The 24,131-nt window shown below is 42.6% G+C and overlaps 1 protein-coding gene across 1 annotated transcript in view; it reads left to right on the top strand.

The window, feature by feature from the left end:
- The window catches only part of spred1 (sprouty related EVH1 domain containing 1), a 31,676-nt gene that overhangs the window by 1,706 nt on the left and 5,839 nt on the right, over nucleotides 1-24,131 (top strand). The window contains exons 2-4 of the mRNA XM_070842475.1: nucleotides 12,352-12,628; nucleotides 17,405-17,573; nucleotides 21,973-22,019. Of these exons, the coding sequence (XP_070698576.1) occupies nucleotides 12,352-12,628; nucleotides 17,405-17,573; nucleotides 21,973-22,019 (493 nt within the window). The remainder of the gene's footprint in view (nucleotides 1-12,351; nucleotides 12,629-17,404; nucleotides 17,574-21,972; nucleotides 22,020-24,131) is intronic.

Raw genomic sequence — 24,131 nt, 5'->3', positions numbered from 1 at the left:
GCGTCACAATCACGTCCAAACCACCACAACGCACGAACACGAACTGTAATGTGCACATGAGGTGTTTTCGTGTACATCGCGCCCGTTTCGAGTCGCATTTTGGTATTGTTTTAATGGGCTGATCCCTTGTGTGCGGTTGTTGACAGTCAGTGAGAAATATCTGCCTCGGGAGGTGCTGCGGTCACATGATCCCCTCCATTCATAAAGTACCTGCCTGCCCATTCACAGCACTGTACACTGTTTCGCATTGCACCGACGATCACACAATGATCACATTTCCTGCATTAACTGTTCAATGCATTACACATAGACACAAGCGCTTGTCTGTCGGTCGTTTATTTTACATAGAGGCCGCACATGTTTTATTTAACCGACGTTTCTTCGCTATCTCAGAGGATTTTCTTTGATAATGTATTTGTCACAGAGGAAGTCATATGTCCTTCAGCTATTTACAGTGTCATGGCTAATTGTTAGAAACACACCCATGTTTTTCCCCCTTTCCATGTATCTGGCTTTTATTAGGTGGATTGATTTTAATGCATGGAGGCTTTGTCCTTGAACTACATTTTTCTTTTTATGTAACATATACCATGGAGTCCTTTTTCCTCTCATCAAGCCACACCAAATAGACTACAATTAGACCACGAGTCTTCAGTTGACAATATATCGTTGAAGGGGAATTTATCTGAGATAATTTTTGTGGTTTGTCAAGATTTAGATTAAATTGGGGAGAAACCTAGCACGTTCAGTGCTAGTAGGAAGGGTGAAACCTGTGATTCGAACAGTCGTCTGAATACATTTTCTCACCACGCTAACCTCCAGTGAGAGAAATTAAGGTGGAATGAAATAATTCCTGAATTTGCTGGGACCCCCTGCAATAACCTCAGGGACTGGTCGAGGCCCCCAGGCCCCACTTTGGCAACTGCTGCCATAGGCTACAGATCATCAGTGGTGTGCAAGCTACAGTATATGCTGGGTTTGTTCCACACTGCGTGATGGCAGCAGCTAAGATGGCGAAGTGATCCAAACATTGTTGCTATGATTCCACCACCTTTCTGCCTGTTGTATGATTCATTGTAATGGAGTGAACAGAATACAGAGCGTTGCCTGAGCCACTTATATTTGCTGAAGAGAGTCTCCTTAAAATGCTCTTTCTAATGACACAGCTATTCACAAAAAAATCTAATTTTTTGTATTGCTCATTCTTTTAGCATCAGGGATATTTTCATAATAACCAAAAATGTTTTCACAGTTGTGTGTCTCTTTTTGAATTGTGACATTCTGCTCTTTTCCATTGATAAGATGAATTCAGATCTTTGATGAGTCATTTGCTAAATCCTTAAAAAAAAATCAGCCTTTTCTTTTAATATGTGGCAATTGTTCCTATAAATGCTTGTTATCTTTTGACTTTATGCTTCCGTGTACACGTGCAATTAAGGAAAAATATGTTTGTTCTCCTGTAGCCTGCATTGTAAATATTTAATTTGAAAATCTTCCAAAAATGTGTGAAGAGATAGTCCTGGAATGGTTTTGTCTAAATGATGGGTGGTAAGCCAAGCTGGTGTACACACAGCACACCCTTTGCTGAGAACATGTCACTTGGCCTTGGTGCAACTATGTTCACAAGGCTGAAATGACAAGAAGGCACATAAAATCTTGTCAGATTTTGGTCTGAGCCTGCTCTGGGATGTGTGTCGGTTCTGGAGAGCTTGGTGTGATGTAAGGCTAATCTGAATTTTAGCAGACGATGACTATGGTCATGCTGGGAGAAGTGGGAGATTTATGAAAGTATGCACGAGCTGCCTTTCTGCTGAATGTCATGTTTATCTAAAATATTTATCTCAGCCAAGGCAGTAGTGTGTTTAGGTGGACTGTACAAGCGACTTTTTAATCTGTGTACTGATGATACTCTTTTAGATAGTCATTGTATACATGTGAATAGCTTGCTTTTACACATTATGCCTTATGCTGTGCCAACGTAAAATGTCACTTTTCCTTTTTGGTAGAGGTTTCTTTTCAAAAGCACGAAATTGCTTACAGTTTGGTTTAAAAATCAAAAAGATTATAATGTAGATTTTAGTTCGTACGGGCCTTTAGGGTGCTTTTGCTAAAATTCATCACATGAATCCCTCATCCATTTTTATCTGCCAAGGTCAGCTGCCTCTATATTCCATTGAACATGCATAGGGTATGGCCCCATTGTTTTAGATTCCTGCAGTTCTGTGGTATTGTCTGTTGCCAGTCAGGTGATCCTCGGTGATTCATCTCTCTGTGTCCTCTTCCTATCTGTGTGATTGATTTGACAGCTCGGTGTTTTATCTGCCAATGTGGGTGTCGTGATCTTATCACCTGAGGTCTGTTTTGCACTCCCATTCCTGTTGCAGAGCTTTCCAAACACATTCCTCCTAAACAACCCCCATCATGCCCTGAAACGACAAAGGCAGACAGCTACTTCAGCTGTTAGGGCTAGTGCTTTATGGCCTGGGTAATTGCCTATATCCTGTGGCCCTTACGTTAAGCTAAATAATTTCCTGGACCTTTTTTATAGATAGTGTAATTTAGGGTCCTTGCCAGTTGTTGGATATGACCTCCACGAACACTTAGCTTTACTAGTTGAACCAGTCTAAGCTATCGACATGTCTTACCTTTGGCTAAGTCTGCTGAGCTGAACACATCTTTGGTTTTGCTTCTGTATTCTTTTGGGGAAGTGCTGCTTGTGACTACAGTGGTTTACAGAGACTAATGAACTAATGTTATTTGACAAATATATAGGACACTTTACTGGTTGCAAGGCATGGTCTCATGTTGTATCAGATTTAGTAGTCTGAGATATACATATATTGTGCAAAGAGTCTTTACATTAAAGCTCTCTCAGTTTCACCTTATTTACCTAGAGTGAAAAGTTACATAATCCCAAAAGTAGTTTTGCATACAGAATATTAATGCTCCACTGTCTGCATGTTCTATTAGAAGGAGTCGTATTGTTTGTGTGATTAATGACAATGATCCTCTGTATAACCAGAAGGCTTGGACTGTCTGTAACCGAGACAAGCCAACAAACTGAACGGGCCTTGTATAGTGGTGGACTGTTCCATTCCCATGGCCAGATTTAGGCCTGGATTCTGTGTATTTTAAACCCAAGCCACTTCCCTCTTATAATTTTCATTTCCTCCTCAAGTATTTTAGGAGCAAGCCTAAACTGGCATAAATGTCAGCAGTGTATTTAGGGCAGATTTTAAACAAATGTTCTTATTTGTAAGACAAAGACCTGGTGGGCACCTATGCTTTGTAAGCTGGCTGTGAAGTCTACACTAAAAAACTTGCTTATATATATATATTTTTTGTGTCTCCATCACGATATCCAGATAGCAGGGTTCGTTGTTATTTCTTTGTCAGGGAGGGCCTCTGATGTTCACAGACCATATCTCAGTGCCTCTAAGAAGTGCTTTTAGCACTAAGTGTCTGAATTGTGGATATTGTTTTCAGTTGTGCTGCATGCGGGAGCATGAAGGCTGGGCCTTGTTGTGAGCTCTTTGCTGCAGCTGGGCTGAGATGGTTCTTTCCTGCGAGGCCACAGACATAAAAGGGCACAGATGTAAATCCTAAACCTTGTGTCTTTGATTGAGTTTCCAAACACTTTGAAAACAGGAAGGGGTTTCTGTGTGTGCGTCTGTGCACACAGATGCTTGTGTGTTTATTTCTCCGGGAACATTTGGCATGTGTATGTGTTTCTGGGAGAGATAGGCCCGGATCCTAGATGAGCAAATTTAAGCAAACATAGCTCTGTGTTATCAAATAAATGAATTGGTGAGTCAAGTTTTCAAACAGGATTAAAATTGGAGGCCTATAAGAACATATATTTTTATCTGCTCAGTAACGTTTGATCAGATTTCCTGTCTTGTGGCTATATTTAGATTTTGGAACAGACTTTCATTGGTTGGTAAAACAGTTGTTGATTCCTTCAAATCTTTAAAGGCAGAGATTCATTGACTCAAGATCAAGATGGACTAATCGGCTGGTTTCTGATGCTGATGATAATGTTACGTTATTCCCAACAACAGGGCATGCTGCGATGGTTTACAACTTGTCATAGCAGTTTCTCTTAACATCCTTGGACCATCATCGTGGTTTGGTGGTTTACCCTTCCCAAGTTGCTCCTGAGATGTCTTGATGGTTTCTCCCACAGCTAGACGGCTGTCTTGTTCCCTCAGCTTCCCGTCTCCCGCTTGGCTTCAGAGTAACAGACGAGTAGATGCTCGGGTCCCTGGGGACTACTCATACATCAAAGAAGACCAGAGACGCTGCAGCAGCCGAAATTTGTGGTCCCCTTCTTTTTTCTTTTTTTTTTTTTTTGGTAATGGCAAGCGCAAGGTTTTAATTTTCCAAATGCTTGTGGTTCAAATTAAGATCATCTCAATATGTGGCTTTGATTGATGTTTGAGAATAGTTTTTGGCATTTGATACACATATGGGATTCTTTTTGATCTATAGTGCCACGGCGCAGCAGCACCTAGAATGTTGTTGTTGGGGTTTCAAGCCCAATCCAGTAATAGAGGGGTTGGTTAGAACATCAGTGTTAGAAACACTGTCTGAGTGAGCAGTTTTGATATTCACTTGCTGGTTTAGGTCCATCTTTGATCCGGGTAACAGGCAAATTCGACCCACTAACTGCTGTCAGTGACGGATGCTACCAGAAGTGAACGTGATCAGTGAATTTGTCGTCATATTAGGTGGCATTTATGTGAAAGAGCGGTGGTAAATGTGATGTGTAGGTTCTCTGTGGGGTGCAGCAGCAGAGTAGGCTTGTTCTGTTTTTTTTTTTTTTCCTGAGTCAGTTGGTAGCTAAGCTGAATGTTCTTGTGAGGGAGATGACTCACCAGCAGCCTGAGGTGTTGAGAGGAGATAGGGCAAATTTCTCTTTCACTTCTCTTTCTATAGCCAACGTATTAGTTTTCACTGCAGCTAATGTAGCAGGCTTGTGATGCTGGCTGCCTGTCGGTGTTTCCGTGGGCACTGTCCCATTATTAGGTCTGTTTTATTAATGGCCCCAGACAGCCCCTTCAAAAGTGTCTTGTTCTGGCCGTATGTCATAATTTGCACTGCATCCATGTTGGGTCATGTTGGTGTTTGTTTTGGATATGTCTGTGCCCTTGAGCTTGCCACTGGTTATTTAGGGGATTTGAACCGTGGCTAATTGGCCAGCTAGTTTGCACCGTTCAGATTAGATGCACTGCTGGAATCGACGGTCGAGTCCCAGATTGCATGTTATTCATTTCTTCAATGAGCCGTGATCACAGTGAGGGAAACTGCGCCGCTTTATCCTCCAAGAACTTAAGCACCAAGTTATCGTTTGTTAGTCTAGATTTTTTGTTTTTGGAAAATGTTATGGTGAATTCGATTTTTTTTTTTTTTTTTTTTTTTTTTTTTTTTTTATCATTCTTGACTGCATTCAAATATTACATACTTTTGTGCTACAGTATGTCTGCAAGACTTGGACTTGTGTCGGTCTTTAGGCAAGTTGATCCACATCAAATACATCAAGTTGCTAAAGCTGAAATGTGAAAGTAGCGTATTTTATCTATGATTACAGCTCTTGGAGATAGCCACACATTTTAGTAAGCATAGAGAATGAGTCACAACCCGAGTAGCATTTCACGCCATCTTCCATTCCCCCCTCTACTTTTCTAGTGATTGCTTTCCTTTCGGAGGATAATCTATAGAATCGGATTGGGATAAGTAGCTTGTGTTTATTTTCCCAATGATATTTTAATGATACACCCCCCCTCTCTCAAAAGTCCTACAAACCAAAGTGGTCTAGTGGAGCTTGACCGAGCTTGACAGCCTTCCTCCGGTTTTGATACGGGGAGAGATGGGGAGGAAAAGGGGCGATGGAAAAAGGCGGTAGGGGGGACTTTTCTCCCCTTTTCTGATGCTAATGAAAGGAGGAATGGTTTTCCAGCTTTTAGCTTGCAGAGTGTGTCTCCCCTGCAGCATGCTCCGCTGCCTGGACATTGTGGGAGGACAAAACTCCAGGCCCGGGATCCAATAACGTGAAATTTCAGCAGAGAAGCGGCCATTGTGTAGAGAGAGGCAGTCGGGGAGGGGCTGGGTAGAAGGGGGGAGACTGAGCCGAGGAAAGGGAGGGTGACTTGGCGAGCACCCAGGGCTCAGGCCACATCCTTTCTCTCTCTCCTCTCCTCCTGCACTCCTCCTCTTCCTTCTCCTCCTTCCCTTCTTCTTCCCCTCCTGTCTTTCTTTCAGTATCCCCCCCCCCCCAACACCCCTGCCCTCGCCTCCCCTCCACCACTCCCCTCTGGGGTGAGAAGCCCAAGGCTGAGACAGGAGCAAAGCATGATGGCATGCTGGAGCCCAGTGAGCCATGGGCCGGAGCAGCAGACAAACGGCCACTTTGTCAACTTAGGAAATGGTTGTCCCAGGATCCCCCTTCTCCACCATACACTGGAGCAGCCGGCCTCGAGGCTCAGGCCTGCCTGGTCTGCACATGCTCTCCCATCACGCCTTCTCTTCTCTTCTCTTCTCTTCTCTTCTCTTCCAGTTTCTTTCAAGTGGAAACTGAATACTAATTTAAATCACAGTGTTGTGTTTGCTCTTTGCTCTCACTTTAAATAAGGTTTGAGCTAGTGAGATACTGTTAATGTTGTTGTTGAGTATGTAATATTGTATAGATGCCATAAAGGCCTACGCGAACCCTTTTTATGAATTGAAAAGGCCACATTCAAATGCGGGTGGGAGCTGTTGACTGTCACCTTGGTCTCCACCCTGTTCCCATCCACAGCCGCCCCCCCCCCCCCCCCCCCCCCCCCCCCGCAGTCCTCCGTTACACTCTCACCCCTCCCTCTGTTTTTCTCTCCTGCTTTTGGTCGGAAATGAAGTCAGTCATCCAGCAGAATAACTTGGAATAATTTGGAATGGGGGGCTCCTTTCTCTCTATCTCTCCCTCCCCCTTCTCTCCCCTGCTCGCAGGCCTAGGCCAGCTGATCTGCTTCCGCTCTCAATTGTGTGTCCAGTCGACTGTGTGCTCCCAGCAAGGGGCGTGGAGGCCAGCCTTTGTCTCCACCATCCCACTCTGAACTGTGTGTGTGTGGATGTGCGTGTGTGTGTGTTGCAGCAGGTTGTACTCAAATATCTTTTTGGACCACTTACTGTTTTTACCAAAAGAAAGGACAGATTTTTATCTGAGGAAGGAGGGAAGAAGAGGAGCGGATGTAACCTTTTATTCACCTGTTTTAAAGTTTTTTTTCTTTAAAGTCCAGTCTACTCTAGTTTATTGTTGGTTGACTGTAGTTGTCTGCAGGCTTCAGAAATGTGCCTTAGAGATTTGATTTTAATTATTGACCATGCAATTACAGTAATTATTAGTACTTGTCGAGACATTTTTCTTGTTCATAAAACATGGTTGACATGGATATTTTAAGCAATATTCAAAAATGCACGCATACATAGTTCACTTTACTTCCTCTGTAGGTCCAGCCCCCCTCCCTGTGAGTGTCATGGTTGCTAGCATGTGTGTGATGGTAGGTCTGAAGGGTCAGGCCCTGGTCATTGTGCCCTGGTCATGGCTGAGCGACACCACCGCCTGCCTTCTGTTCACCCCAGGGACCCCTGCCTGAGTGACAGCCCCTCCTGCACCCATCACCCGCATCCTTTATTGGGGGCCATAGAGGGGTGTAACAGCAGCAGTATTTCCCTCTTTTACTGCCTGTTATCCTGCTCAAAAATGCATTTTTCTGCTGTGGCAGGGGTTCTCGTGTAAGGTTAAGCACTACTTCTATGGCACTGTTATGAGGTGTAACCAGAAAGGGTATTGCTGGGAGGTTGCAAGGAGGAAGTTAGTCATGGTTGTGTTTTTCTGTAAGTCTCCTACAACCATTTACCGTTTTAGCTCGGTCGTAGCATGTGACAGAAAAAAACGAGAATCGCGCTAAGATTACATTTGGGTTAATAAGAGATTCACAATGTTGGTATTTAAATAGATTTTTTATCTGTCTTTGTCCATCTCTACTACCCATTATTATTTTTGCCATATTTATTTGATTGGTAGAAAAGGCTAGTTGCTTATTTTTGGATTAGTTCACTCATTGGGTGCCAGAAAAATCACAACATGATATTTGTAAATGTCCTTGGAATTATGATGATTATAATAACAAGCAACAGACTTACAGTGTTGTCCAGTTTTGTTTGCACCATGACTGTCGAAGCTTACTGAGAATAAAGACAGATTGGCTGTCTGAACAGGAAGTATAATGCACAGTTTGACCACATTTGATATCATTGAAGGATTTGATAATCATTCAGTCTGACTGAAGGATTGTTTGGATGTATATGTTTGTGAGGAGTTGTGGGAAGGTCAAAATGAGCTAAGATAATAAAGGATATAAAGAATATTTAATAAGCTGGAAGTATATCATAATGCATAGTTAGCTGCCTGTCAAAAGACAGAAGCACATCGAATTACCTTGCTTAGATTTCAAGCATTAGTAAGAAGTAACTCAGCAGCATTATGTAAAACTATCAATTTTCCAAATCATTTGTTGCAGATTACTCCTCAGCTCCTACATTTGAAAGGAAACTCATGTGTTTGCTGCTCAAGGATAACCATAAGAATGTTATATGTTAGCTTTTGTCGCTAACCAACATCAAATTTCGCACATCTTCCCAAATTTTTATGTATATAGAAAAAACAAAATGAAATTTCATAAAAATGTCATAGAGCTATTGTACTGAGAGAATGGACTTTTATTGCGGACTGGGGATTAGCAAGTCATATTTTGTATTTTGATTTTTTTGAGTTTTTCTCACTATAATAGAATTGATTAAGAATGAGAAGCTTTGGCTAAAGTTAAGTTTAAAGCTGAAATAAGGGATTTTTTGGCCACCCAATGTCAGTTGTTGAAACACATAACTGACATATCATCTTTTAATTTGAGCAGTGTTGGAACTTAAGTCCAACATTTAGTCTCTTTGATCTCTGTTTTTGGTCTCTGCTGATTCCTGAGAGAAATATCTTGGTCTTTAGTTGTTAAATGCTCCACTGTGATAACCAGGAAGCTAGTCTTGTCTGCCATTTGGTATTGAGCAGGTAGTGTGTGATACTTTCTAGAGCTTTTTTGCCTGCCTGCTGCTGCTGAATTGTCGATATGAGAGCAGTGAGAGTGAACTAAAACAGAGGTTGCAGGCCAGATAGCGTATAAGAGACATATTATACTAATTTTTAGGTTCATACTTTTTATTTGGGGCTCCTTCATGCTGTAATGTTGAAAAACACATTCTTCTCATACTGTGTATACTACTCTTCACCCTTTTTCTGAACACACCATTTTAGCTCTAGTCCGCTCTGATTGGTCACCTCCAACAGACCTGATCAGGCACCGCCCACCAACTCCCGCATCAGCTCTACCGGTGTCTGCGGGAGCCACATTAGCTGCGCAAATGCTAACCCAAATTCAACAGACTAACTTGACAAATAAACAGTAAAATAACATAAAATAGACAAGACAAACATTCATCTTCCAAGTGTGCAGTTGGATCACAGACAGCTGGTATAGATCCATCCTTGAGCTTGTACCGTTATTGACCCTCATTAAGAAAGCAGTCAACCAGTTTTTCGGTCATTGTGGGAAAATTTGTCACATTTCTTTCCAAAATAAAGTAAATCTGCTGTAAATCTGCAGCAGAACAATGTGCATGCTTTGATCGAACCTTCGACATTTTAATTTTACCAGGACCAACGTTATGTTGATAACAACAATGGCAGCATTGGTCATTGGTCTACAGGACAGTCAGTTTGTCGAAGAGCTGAAGGAAGTCACATGTTCAACAACCTTGGTTCTTACGTAAGAAGAGGAGTCAAATCTAAACCGCACGTTTTAACATTCACTGAAAGATGGAACAGGAGAAAAGGAGAGAGGGGATGGTCTTTTCTTATGGTTTGAGGGTCTTGAGACACACCGCGGACACATGTTTATGATGAATATACGTAAGAAGCGCATTCTGCATGATATGTCCCCTTTAACAAAGGATTTATACTTGCTATGAAACTGAGAAGAGCTACAGGTTCAGGTGATAACTTTCTGTGGGTCCATCACTATGAGCGACCCCTTTCACATTGTCACATTATAATTTCATACACCATTATTCTGAAAATGTTGCTTTATAGACGGTTTAAAGACCACAGTTAAATAAAGGTTTTGGTTAGTCAGAGGAGATAGTGGCATATGTGGCAATAATGTTTTTAATTAATGCAGAAAATATTTTCATATATATTGATGATTTTGCTGATGTATGTTTATCTTTAGAAAATAATATTGTCTGTGTGTGTGTCTGAACAGACCAGAATTTGCCAGAATTAAGTGTGTTGTTTTGTCAGTTGGTTTATTTTTGATTTACCCATATTCATCATGCTGATCTATCTTTTGAGGAAACTGTGGTAAACTATTACCAGCTGCCAAGATATTGAAGCTTTCACATGAAGAAAAAAAATGGCTTCAGATTTAATGCTCACTGGCTCTTAGATTAATCACTAACCAATAACCTGGGCACTGAGGTTTGCCAAGGGTGTGGAAGGCAGCAAGCCAAAGGTTAGCCTTACTGCACAGGCCAAGATTTAGAGAGGAGAGGCAGTAAGGGGGAGGATGCAGCCATTCTTCTTTTATCAGAGCAGGAGCTACTATTTAACTATGCAATGATTATCGGAGAAGAAATTCTTAAAATTTCAGACCCTGTGACGTCATTGTCACTGGTCACCCAGGACGCTGGCCCGGAGATCAGTGTCCCAGGAAGACATCCGGCAGTCACATTCTTCACTCTGTTTGCCCATTTCTGTCAGCCCTCAGATCTCCCTTAGTCTTTAATATGTTACCAGGAGTTTCTGCAAAATGCTGCCCTCAGCACATCCTGACCTTTGTCATTTCCGGTGGCCCAATGCAGTCCGAGTTATCTAATCAGGGAAATATCTGACTCCAAGAGAAGGGACAGAGAGGCACAGGAGGTGGGGAGGGACAGAAAAGGGGAATGAGGCACAAATAGATGTAGAATTATGACATATTATTAGCCATAATAGTCGGTATCAAAGTACGGTGTGATACAGTCTACTGATACACTGGGACCAATATAGCGACACATTCAGTTGTGATTATGTGGTAGAGGTGTTTCTTTTCTTTACTGCAGACTTGTAGATTTTGATTATTATAAGAGCTGTAGATCAAATTGCTAATCTTATGATATGTGTCCATTATATCAACCTTTGATGGATGCGTTAATGTTGCTGTAGCCCATGTCTAAAAAAAAAAAAAACGGAAGCTCTATGCATTTTTGTGTACACCACCTTATGTCAGCTGTTAAACCACTGAAACTTAAGTTTAATCTTATAATGTTGTAAATAATCCCCCTTATGTTTCATTCCTGCTTTGTAAAAAAAACACACATTAAGCTGTTTATTAGCATGTTGCCTTCAGTTTCATAGATAATCATATGTATTATAGATAACTGTCTTCCCATGTATTAAGCTGTGTTCAAAGCCCTTGTAGGTGATATGAGAAAGACGAGTGAGACAAGCAATAGCCGTATCATCTAAAATAAGAAAGGACAGGTTGATGTGAGCTGGAGGCCCTGTCATGTGTTGTCTAGTTTGAAACAACCTGCTGTAGGGGGAAGGTTGGAAATCAGCAGTGGCCAGAGCCTGAACTTGGCCACATGGTCAGTCACCCTCTGGCTGGGGTTAAACATACACTGACGGCTTCAGACTTTAGAAATCAGAGCCAATAGTCTGTTATATTGTGTACTAAAGGGAAAATACACATTAAATGCAGAGTTAAATCATTGACTTTGCTTCTTCACGTTCTATTTTTAGTTTTGGTATAGATATTAGGCTAGCTTGTTATTAGTAATAGCTTCTGCTGCCACCCAGATCTCCCCACTGTTTTATTTGTTTAATTTAATATCAATATCAGTGTTTCTAGTGGGATGTAGCATATGGTGAACTCTGTTTAAATGCTCAAATTGTAATACACGTGTGATGTAGACACTTAAGACTCATCTCTTCGCTTGATCGTATCCGTGCATGTTCAGTACTGTGACATAAATACATATACATATATATTGTTTATGCTGGGGTTTAACTGCTTTACATGTGTTGATTTCATGATGGATTTCTACTTTTGATGGTAATTTTGTAGTCCAAAAGGTATTAAAGGTCACCAGAGATTTTTTTTTCTTTTTTCAAAAAATCTGATTACTGGTTATGTTCAATAGCATTGTTTTTCTTTTGCTCTTGTCCTGTCTTCTTATTCCTTCGTCTTCCTCCCTTCCTCTCCTCCCTTTCCTCCTCCACAGTGACAGTTATGCGCGTGTGAGAGCAGTGGTCATGACTCGGGATGACTCCAGCGGTGGGTGGCTTCCCCTGGCGGGTGGAGGCCTTAGCTGTGTCACCGTCTATAAGGTCAGCCGGGCGGAGGACAGCAGCAGCACCCACAGTGGAGGCAGCGGAGGAAGCAGCAGCAACCTCAGCCCTTGTAGTCCAAGTCCAAGTCCTAGTCCCAGTCCCAGCTCCAGTCCCAGCCCCACTGCTGTGGAATTCCACATCAAAGGCGAGAGGCTCAAAGACAAACTGGTAAGGGACGCTCATAATGTGAATGCAGTTATGCTATGGTGCATAAATTCATGTTCATATTTTAAATGGACTAGCAGTTGATGCGTTTACATTTTCAGTTATTTTGCCATTTGTTCTCTTTCATGCACATTCAGGGGCACAAACTAGAGATGGTGCATTCTCTTGGATGAGATCACCCTAAGCCCCCCCTTTCCCAGACTCCCCTCTCTTTGTTTCACTCACACACAGGAAGTGGTTGTTTGGCTTTCCTCCATGGCGCAGGTATCTGAAAATAGGATTTGAACTGCGTGATGCCGTGATGCATGATGATATCATCAGGGAGAAGAGCTGATTACTCAGGAGCAAAGAATATGGGATGAGGGATGTGGGAAGCGCACAAAGAGCTTGGAAAGGAGCTGAATGATGGAATAGGGGCCGGAAAGTTACACTCACTTGTGTTTTTCATGAGTACACAAGTATTTGCCCACCTTATCATAAGCATTTCCTCTTCTTCACCGCAGTGTCTTTAGTTGTGGCCTTGTAGCTATGTGGCCTGTCACACTGACCATGTTTAGTTGTTTTGTTAGAAAAAGTAGCCATTAAATAGCCATTTAGATAGTATGCACAAGACATATTTAGTTCAAAAAGCAGGATTATTTACAGTGTAGCTGCAGTTAACGATCAACAATCATTACAGATTTTCATTTTCTAGTCAGAAAAGGCTGTAAGGCTGTTTTCCAGAGCCCAAGGTGACATAAACATTCACTTAATTATCATATGAGACAAAAAAAAGCAACAGATCACTTTTTGAAGCTGTAACCACAAAAATGATCCAAAGGAATAATTAATTACCAGAATAGCTGCCAGAACAGCTAGTCAATCATTTTCGGTTTCAGCCCTAACGTAAAGTGTACAAACTAAGCATCACCATACTCTAAATGAGTTGCAAGTTTCTCTTCCAAACTCTTTGCAGTCACTGAATGTGTCTGACTGCAGCTAAATGAGCAGAGTTTAGGGTTAATGGACCTTTTTGGTCAATTCTAATTAAACAAAATAGATATTGATGTAGAAAGATATTTCTTCATCAACATCAATCAACAGTCCAACAAACAACAACTTTTACAAGCACAATTTCTGAATAGTAGCAGTAAATCTAGCAGTTCATTCACAAATAGCAAAATGTCCTTAAATTGTTTAGTTTTTACACACATGTAAATGCATAACTTCCAAAAAGTATGATCATTCTGTTTCTTGTCTTGTTCTAATCCTTGTGGCTTTTGCTGTAGTTGCTGTTAAGCCCATGACCATCTTGTCACACACTCATTCTGTGATGTAGATGTAAATCAGATCCAGTAGATACACTAGGATAATCCCGGTCTGTGGTAATGAGGGTGTAAATCTGAGTGAGTGAGTGAGTGAGTGAGTGAGTGAGTGAGTGAGTGAGTGAGTGAGTGAGTGAGTGAGTGAGTGAGTGAGTGAGTGAGTGACAGAGTGACAGAGTGACAGAGTGACAGACAGAGTGATGTCTGTCAGATGCCAGGAGACAGAGGAGGCCACCATGATGCACAGAGTCTGGTGGCTCCTAACTATCCGACATTAGAGGTTTGTTACAGCAGGGCGTCTAAATCACCTTTTTTATCTTCTTTGACTCAACGCATTTTATGTGTGCTTTGTGTTTACAGCATGTTTGTGTTTTGTGCGTTGCTATTCAAGTCTGTGTGCGTGTGTGTGTGTGTGGCACAGGAAAGGGTGTGACGGGAATGCTGTTGTTCAGACAGGGTATAGACATGGCTCAGAGACCCCCTTCATCTCTTCTGGGATGTGGTAAAACACCCCTATCACCGCCAGACTCTACCCCCAGCCACCACAACAAACACCCAGCCATATGTAGGTCTGTCGGGATGCCACCCAGTGCCATGGTGTTGGCATCAACCACAGCGCTACCGACAGTCTGAAGGCACCAGAAGAGGAGAGGCACAGTGATGAATCCATGAAAACAACAGCCACAAAACCACATAAGAATGTGTCAGCCAGATTTGGAAAGAAGGCAGCACAATATCAGTACATGTTACCACAGTGTTGTCTAAAACAGTAACATAAATATTTTTATTTCAGAGGTAAATGAAAGACGGCAATTATGTTGAATGAGTGATAATGTAAAAAGAAAATGAGGCCAAGGGAAGGGCCTGTGAATGTTTGAGAGGATGTTTGGCTTGATTTGTCTAAAAAAAAAAACACAAGCAGTTCCATGTTTTAGATGCATTTTTGTCCTCTTAAGGGATATCATTTCAGTGTTTTAATTCAGCCAGAAATGGACAGAATAGAAAAGCAACATGATGACATCCCACCTCTGATAGGAACCTGAGCCAGATAGAAGAAAACGGATCAGAGATGCAGTTATTTTGAAATCACAAAGGCACAATTTTGGCTGGTAGAAACGAGGTGATTGGGGTGCATAAGATATGAGATGAATCAGGGAGAGAGATGTGTTCAGTCAAAGAGCAGGAAACAGAGGTGGAGCCAGATAGATGGGAGACGGAAGAGGTGGAGGGGATCTGTCTATAAGCGCAGTGATGCGGCACAGAGTGTACTGGTGATGACTCAGCTGGCTCTCCATATAGCTACCAATCACTCTCCTCCGTCCCCCCCCCTCCCTCCTTTCTCTCCCTCTCTCAGTCCCTCTCCTTCACTCTGATTTTCTGACTCATAAAAAAACTACAGATCTAATTGGTTGATTACTTAACCGTACTGGCTCTTGGATTATGACAAACCTCAGGCTAAGCTCTCACCTTCCTTCCTGGCGTTCATAGTCTGGCTCCGTCTGATTGATACAGCTGTGAATGTGGTGAAGTTCAGGCTTACTCTAAAAAGCTCTGGCTTGGGGCAAGGGCCCACTTGATGCTTTGGCTTGTTTCTACTGTTAACCTTGCTATTTGATTGTTTTCACTTGTCTTTGCTAACAAAATGTGGTTTACTAACCTTCACCCAAGTTTTGAGGGGGAAAATGTGTATTATTGCCTCCTACTAAGTCTTCAAAACTCAGCGCTTAAATATTATTGCATACCATCTTTCATGCTTCTGTATCTATATCTTTGATGCACCAATTCACAGCAGAGGACTGTTATGTGCTCAAAAACCCACTAGAGTTTATCCTTTTATTTCAAGAATTATTATTGGAATGAGTTTGTAATTACAATTCTGATGGCAAAGGCAGTGTCCATAGGTTGCAGCCTCATGTTTTTCCCACCTGGTTTCTTGAAGCCAAGTATAGTTAGAAAAAGTAGTAGTCTCTCTCTCTATCTTCCCCCATTTCTGCTCTCACGTTATCTCTTCAGTGCTCTCTGTGCGTCTCACCTCCGTCTGTCTCCGTCCTTCTCCTCCTCTAACATCTCCAGCCTCTGTTCCGTTTCTGTCTCTCTCTCTCTCTCTCTCTGTCAGTTTGGCTCCTCCTCCTCCTCTCTTTTCTCTGAGCACAGTGTGGAATGTGGTGTTAAGTATCGTCCTTCCATGCAACTGTGATACTTCCTCCTCTGTCGGCCTCGCAGCGCGCTCACCTTACCTGCTCCGGCTCCATTGAGTCTCGCCCCCACAATCAGACCCAGAGGCTCGGCGGGACCCATCCCCCACCCCTTTTTGCTACCCCATCCTCCTCACATCCATCCCACTCTTCTTCCCTCATCCTCTGGCTGGGTAAACACACATGCTTAGCCTTTGCCCCTCCTTTTCTTGGGGAGATATGTATGCAGTAATGACACCAGGACATAATCACGAGACATAATCTTCCAGATGCAGAAAAACAATGTTATGGTACACTTGTAACCGAGTTACAGGAGGGCAAAAAGCAACTCTGGCTCAGACATTTCCGAATGAAAAGTAAACCTGTGTGCACTCTCGCTGACACACATATCACATATCATCAAGCCCTCACACAGCTGCCACGTATCAACCCCTTAAAGCGTGCATGTTGACTGTTGTCCAGATCAACGGGGAGCGGTGCCATCTGTTTCAGTCGTCGAGTATTGGTTTGTGACCGTTATCCTCCGATGAGGCATTTGCACTGCAGAGATTGACAGTGTAGCACTTGGGTCATTGAGCTTTTCATCACACCAGCTCCTGTGCTCACGCATTCTCTCACGCAGATCGTCATGTGCACGCTCGCACATTCACACCCCATTAAGCCACCTCTCGTGCACATCAGTAAAAAACCTCAAAGACTGTAATGGCCGTCTCTCATTTCATTTAATCTGCCTAGAGGAAGGCCGGGAGGTGGCCCAGTAGCTCTGATTAATAATAGGCTTTGGAAACACAGTCTCTCTCTGCCACACACTTTGGCTGCCTGGTTCCAAAACATACTCAACCCCCCTTCTTCTGCCACCACCACTGCTCTCCAACTTTATCATCATCTGTAATGAAAACCCCACCATTTAGAAGGTGTTTTACAAATTATCCAAAGAAGTATGTGAAATTATTGGGTTTAGGATGATTTTTTTTCCCTTTTCTATTCTATTCTATTCTATTTAGTAACTTAAGTGTAGTTCCAGATGCAGGCCTCTACTCTCAATCTCTTACTCATGTTGCTGTGGATTGATGGAATGTGGCACATTTAAACAGCTTAGGGTGAGGAGTGAGATGAAGGATTTACATGTGTTCCCCAGTGAGTTTCATCAACAAACCTTTAAATGATACAGTTTCCAGTCTGCATATTAACAACTTTGGCTTGGCCAAATGTAACTACAATGCCGTTGAGTGCTACTATGCCTTGTTTCACCCTAAAACTGTGTGTGTGTGTGTTGTCAGGTGGTGCTGGAGTGTGTCCTGCAGAAAGACCTAATATACAACAAGGTCAACCCAATCTTCCATCACTGGAGGATCAACGACAAGAAGTTCGGACTGACTTTCCAGAGCCCTGCTGATGCCCGTGCTTTTGACCGGGGCGTACGTCGGGCCATTGAGGACATCAACCAAGGTGGGTGTGTGTGTGTGTGTGTTTTGGTGGGTAGTTATTGGTGCCTGCATGTGTGCGTTTTTAGAGTTTAGATCAACAAAACACCAGGTTTGATTAGCATTCCCTCTAAGAGGTTGCTCTATACTCTGTGGCAGCCACCTAATACATGTAAAATGATATGGGTGTATGTATATGAACATGGTGTGCTCTGTGTTAGCGGGTGACTACAGCCTGTATTCCTACCTGTTTGTCATTGGCTTGTAATGGCTGACCTAGCATCTGTTCTAGGAGAGATGCATAGTGTTGATTAGCGTTGATGACTAACCCCCCCTCCCTGCTACCTGCTCACTCACCCAAACATGACCCCTCCTGCGTTATCTTATCAGCGCCAGCTGCCCAGATAAACTCTCGACTTCCTGTACAGACTGGCAGGGCATGTTATGCCCAAACAGTGGGTGATATAGGACCGGGAGGGTTGGTAAGAATGAAGGGGTCGTGAGTTGGGACACACAGAGGGAGTGGCAACCTGAGATGGGGGCAGAGCATTAGTCAGAAGAAACTTGACCAGGTTGGGCTTTTGTGCTGTCAGATTTGAGGAGTTGCTGGTTTAGTCTTAAAAAAAAAAAAAAAAAAAAAAAAGGTAGGGATTGGCCTGTCTGTGTTTAGTGTGGCATTTCTACATTTTATTTGAGTTAAACTAGATGCACTTAGGTGGAGTTGAGACTCTAAGTTTAGTTAGCAGCTTTGGGTCCTGATAAGCATTATTTTTCAGTACAGTGCCAGAGGTTGCAAAGTCATCCAATTAGCAGGAGAATTGCCAGCTCAGCAATCTGCCACCCAGCTCCATGTTACACAAGAGGCTGGCTGGCTGGCTGGGGAGCCATAATCTCCTTTACTCTCTAGACCTCAGAACCCTGGGGAGCATAGAGGAGGTACAGCAGAACATATCGTAAAGGCTTATCGCTGCTAGGCATCAGTCGCTTCTTGCCCACAAGCGTTTATCTGAGATTTGAACTTCCTGGGCACAAGTCCACACACAGTCTAGGTAAAAGGTAATCATGGGCAACAACTATAGGGCTGGCTTTGCAAATAGCTCCGACTGTGAATTTCAATTGAAACTGGAGAACAAAGAATCATGGATAGCTATAAACATAGCGCTGTAATAATGAGAGGATGACAATGCCATCTCAGGTCTGCTTGGTGTAAAAGAAAGTTGGTTTAGGTTGTTTTACTGGATTTAACATATTAGTAGATTAACAGAAAGGTAATCAGCAAACATTTCAATTTTTGAGCTAAAACCCCCAAAACGTACTACTTGCAGTCTGTCAGGTTTGAATATTTGCTGCACTACAATAGCATAGAGTACTTTGGAGTGTTGGCCAAGGAAGCAATATGAAGCTCTGTGTTTTTCACTCATGTCTGACTTTTTGTCGACCAAACGATTAATCGAAACAATAATCTGAAGGTTAATTATTTTTGAAAATCATAGTTGCAGCCCTAGTTCACATGAGAGGATGCTGTGGGCAGATGGTTGAACATCTGTGAAAGCTGGTCAGTGTGATTAAACACCTTCCCCTCACCTCACCCAGAGGCTGCACAGTTTCTGTCTGCTGGTAAATGCTTCAACTCTTTGCTCTGAATGTCAGCTATAGCAGGTGATGGTGAGTTTTGTCTCCACAGTGCACCCCCCCCCCTCTCTGCTCACCTTTATCTCTCTCCTGGCATCCTCTGTATTCTGCCAGTGTTGTGTAATGCCTCTCTTCAGCTCAGGCAGGCAGGTTCTTCTGTATTCCTGTTGCATCGTTCTGCTGCTGGACTGCTGTGCGAATGTGTGTGGGGAGAGAAGAAGAGGCAGTGAGAGAGAATATGTTTTGCCTGTGTGTGTGTGTGTGTGTGTGTGTGTGTGTGTGTGTGTGTGTGTGTGTGTGTGTGTGTGTGTGTGTGTGTGTGTGTGTGTGTGTGTGTGTGTGTGTGTGTCCGTCTTGCAGTCCTCTGTTGCCATGGCAACGTCGGGCACATGGCTCAGGCAGCTTCGCAGCCCAGCACTGCCAGAGTCGTGCTGCAGGAAGCCTCTTTCTCTCTGTAGTGGAGAAATGCATACACACACATGCACACTCGCACACAAACATGCTTTCCATGTGATACAGACAGACAGGCAGACTTGGATGGACTGACTGACTCTACCACAAGCCTGGTGAATTCTTCCGTCCTCTCTGTGGCAGACACGGCACTGCCCTGTATTGCTGTATCCCAGAATGCAGACAGGCTAACTGATGCCTCAGTGCTTCAAATCAGGCCTCAGTGATCCTAATTAAGTGAATGCTCTTGATGCCCCAGGTACAAATAGATTTCCCTTCATCCCAATGGAAATGGTTTAATCCCTGTTTTCTAGCCCCAACCATTGGATTTCTTAAACAGTGTTTTCTTTTAATCATGAATATATTTGGTGGCTGCTTGAAAATCGAATGCTAAATATGCTGTCATCAGACATGCACTAGTGTCACAATCCTAGTTTATACTGTACTACATAATACTCTATTGTATTCTTAATTATGCAGCTGGCATAACAACGTACATTGTATTTACCTAAACCAGTAGCATTAACACTACTAATGGTGCTGAAATGGTATTTATTTCTCAGATTAGACACTTAAAGTTTCATTTGACAGATGAGTTGGTGTTCAACTTCACATATTGTAACAAAATTGGAGCCAAGCCAACCCACACGAGAACATGCACACAGATAAAACCCAGGTTCAAACCTGGATTTGAACCTAGAACCTTCTTGATGTGGGGCAACAGTACTAACCACCACACCACCATGCTGAACCAGAAGAACAATGTTTGCATAGCTTACATGCAGTAAGCTACGCAGTAGCTGAACCCAGGTTCAAATCCTGGTGTGAACCTGGGTTTTATCTGTGTGCATGTTCTTGTGTGGGTTTTCTCCGGGTACAACAGCTTCCTCCCACAGTCCATAGACATGCAGGTAAATTTGTGACTTGCCCGTAGGTGTGAATGTGAGTGGTTGTGTGTCTCTATGTGTTGGCCCTGCGATTGACTGGCAACCTCTCGCTCAAAGTCAGCTGAGATTGGCACCAGCCCCCCTGACGGATAAGCGCTATATAGATAATGGATGGACATTGTTCTTCTCTTTTGTAGTCGGACTCCATCACATATCCAATCATGCATGAGAAAACAGAGAAAATTAGAGAACCTTTTAAGCTTAAGTTGCATGCTTCAGAGACCAAAAATGGAGGATTAAAAGAAATAACCTGCAACTCCTAAATTGCACATAAATCTACCAGATTGATTTTAATGACATTGACATTGCTGCTTGGTATCATTTTGATTATTTACACTGGCACTAGTTTGTCACTAAAGACTTCATATTGCATAACCTCGTACTTTGCCGACAAGATGACACAGAATAGTTCAATGTCAATTATTTTACTTTTTGAATTAATGACTCTAAAGTATTGAAGTAAACCATATAGGTATTCTTTCATTAAGGACAATAATGCTACAATATTATGTATACTGTACATATAATTAATTAAACAATGGTTCTCTCAGTGTGTCTCAGTTTTTGTGTAAAAATATCAGTAACATTAGTTTCTCTCCTCGGGTTACACCCTCCACAATTTCATTCTGTCTGGTAATGAAAAGCTGTAACATGGTCAGCCTGATACCTGAAACATAAGCTCTGACTCCAGCATCAGCAGACGAGGTGTTTTGGATGCGGAAATGGCACATGGCGTTTTAGCCGAGGTCGGGGTTAAATTATTCTAGGCATGCATATTTCATTTACTTCTGTGTACCACACTGACACAGAGCAGCTTTCATTTCCCCATTAGGCTACAGTCGGAGCAAAGCAGAAGCAGAGGAATCAGCGAGTAAGATCTGTAGGCTCAAACATGCTTTGTAGAGATGACATCCATTGAGAGTGAAACAGTTTTGATATATACAAGACAAATTACACTTATTCTTAGAAATGTAGCTAAGGCTTAAAAATGGCACAAGGAAGTGGAGGAGTCTGGTACACGATCTCATTGTTGTTCTATGAAGATTCGCCCCCTAGTGGTAAACCTCCAAAAACAAGTCTTCCCTTGTATTTGTCAATAAAATGTAGATGCTTAAGACAGTAAAAATAGCGCTGTGGGCATGCACCATTACACAGGGTTTGTAATGTACAAAACCTTGATGAGATATTTCAGTAATACCATTGGTGTCTGTTTGAGGAGTTTTTAATGCCACAGGCAATGATAATGCATAGATTGTGTGCTGTTAAACGTCACAGTTACAACCTTTTACCAGCTTATTTAACTGTAACAAAGCCTGCATCAGTTTGAGTGTATAAAATGATCGAGTTAAGCCTCTAATCTTTTTTCCTGTCTGTGTTCTTCCTTCTATCCTCCAGTTTGTCGGTCGTTTGGGGAAGGGGATACACCTGACGATGGACTACCGGTGAGTGGTACACTGAGAAGAAAGAAAATGTGTGTTGTGTGTGTACACATGAGTACATATTTATTTTTCTGACTTTTAGGCCAAATTTATTTAACCTGCAAGTATTTCCACCAGATATATATTTTTGGAAAATCTGCTACAAAGTAAAACAAATTCACAAAAACTAAACAGTCAACACGGTGATTAATGTCTTAAGTATCTTTGTGACATGGAGTGGGAAATGGGTGAAATAATGTTCAAGTGCGTGTACTGTAGGTTTTTATGAGGCTAGATTTATGACTCAACTCTCACTCTCCATTAAATTGGAGGCAGGTCATAGCGAGAACCTGAGCCATATGTTAGAGCTGTGATGTGTCCCACCCAGGCGCTGACACCTGCCTTTGTTTTCTAACAGTTGTTCTCAGAGATTTACAGGTGTTTAACCAGTGCCAGCCAGACCCTGAGGTGAGGCTGGGTGTTGGCCAGCGAATGTGCTAGAGCAGGCTTAGCTGTCTCTATCAATCTAACATGTTAGCTGTCACTCTTTTTTACAATTGATGCCAATATAATAACTATTGCCTCGGGAGCTGGTTGTTCAAAGGCAGCTTGCTGAAAATGCTCTCTAATTTCAACATCCTCCAAACTGAATGTGTTTCTTCCTGAGCTGGGCCTCTTTTCGTTGACAGGTTGAAAACTCTTAAGGTGAACAATGTTAAGAATTGTATATATTTGCCTTATTGCTGACATGTGACGCTTTATTGGCTGTCGACTTGTGGTTGAGAATGCCGTGTTCTATTTCACAGAGAAAGGCAGCAGGTATATAGTTCAAGTCTACACACCCATGTTCATTTGTTTTAGATATCAGGCCCGTTGCAGGAACGTCAGTCACCTGTTCTGCCTCTGATTGCAAAGTAGGTGAAAAGACACCTTCGTGGGAGGAGGGGCAGTTCTTGTAATGCACACTTGCACAGAAACACGGAAATACAGAAACCACTGCTCTTTGTAATGCAGTCCAGTACATACAACAGTACAGAAATATATGCTACCTTTGCGAAACTCATAATTAATTATTGTTGACACTGTCTCAGGGAGTTGTTAATTCAACCCTGGTAATTTTTTACATTGTAGTTTGTAGTATACACAAAGGCACAGCTTTAAAACATAGAAAAATTGACTCAACACACAACTAGAATAGTAGCCTCAATAAGTATTTATAACAGGAGTACTGTGCTGCGTTGCATGATGTTTCAAATTTTTGGCAACTGTTTGGTGAAAATGCTCTACCAGTTCAGCCAGGGGTCCTTATGGTCTTCCCTTTGACATCACACTGGACCTCCTGTGACATAATTTTTTAGCTGTGAGTTCATTGCGCTTGTCAGAGGCTTGTCCTCATCACCTTTGACCTGCCTAGTATCTTATATCCTGCATGTTTTGGACTAGAAGAGCAGCGAAGGAGGGAGAGCTGCGTTCCTGTTCCCGTGGCGAAGTTCCTCTTTAAGGAATCAGCCTGAACATACAGGAAATCCAATGGCACCACTGTTGCTAGACAACGGGAGGGGGGGGGTAGAAGGGGGTGTTCACAAGGTTCAGTGAGTGAGCCACCGAGGGTGTCACCATGGTGATTTGGCATCCGAATGTTGCGGTCGGAGACCTGGGCTACAGAGAAAGGGAAGGGAACCAGTGGCAAGGGCTGCAGCAAGGGAACTAGCAAATACCACCACACAGCAAGGTGTGATATTAGCTGTGTTGCTTTATACTCCATCATAATGTACACTGTGGCTTGTACAGATAACCTGTCTCTGAAAACACACAGAGGCTCAGGGAGGAATGTGGTATATACAGAACAACAGGTCTAAATTCTGTGTAGTGGCCTTTAGTTTGTGTTATTGACTCTTTGAGAAGCAGGAGTAGCCTTGACCTTGCAGAGAAAACAGACATCGTTTTCTCATCAGCATGGGAGGTCACCATAAAGCCTTATTTCATTCCTTGATTAAATTCAGACATCTCTAAAAAAAAAAAAATCTCGTGGTCTTAGAGCTGATAGCCTTGCATCGTTACAAGTGGTGGACTTGGACTGTGTGTGTGTGTGTGTGTGTGTGTGTGTGTGTGTGTCAGTGCATGCACATGCGTTGA

Source organism: Pempheris klunzingeri, chromosome 13, assembly GCF_042242105.1.
Source record: "Pempheris klunzingeri isolate RE-2024b chromosome 13, fPemKlu1.hap1, whole genome shotgun sequence".
Classification (NCBI taxonomy): domain Eukaryota; kingdom Metazoa; phylum Chordata; class Actinopteri; order Acropomatiformes; family Pempheridae; genus Pempheris; species Pempheris klunzingeri.
The sequence above is the reverse complement of the archived record's forward strand: the minus strand, read 5'-3'. Positions and strand labels throughout refer to the sequence as shown.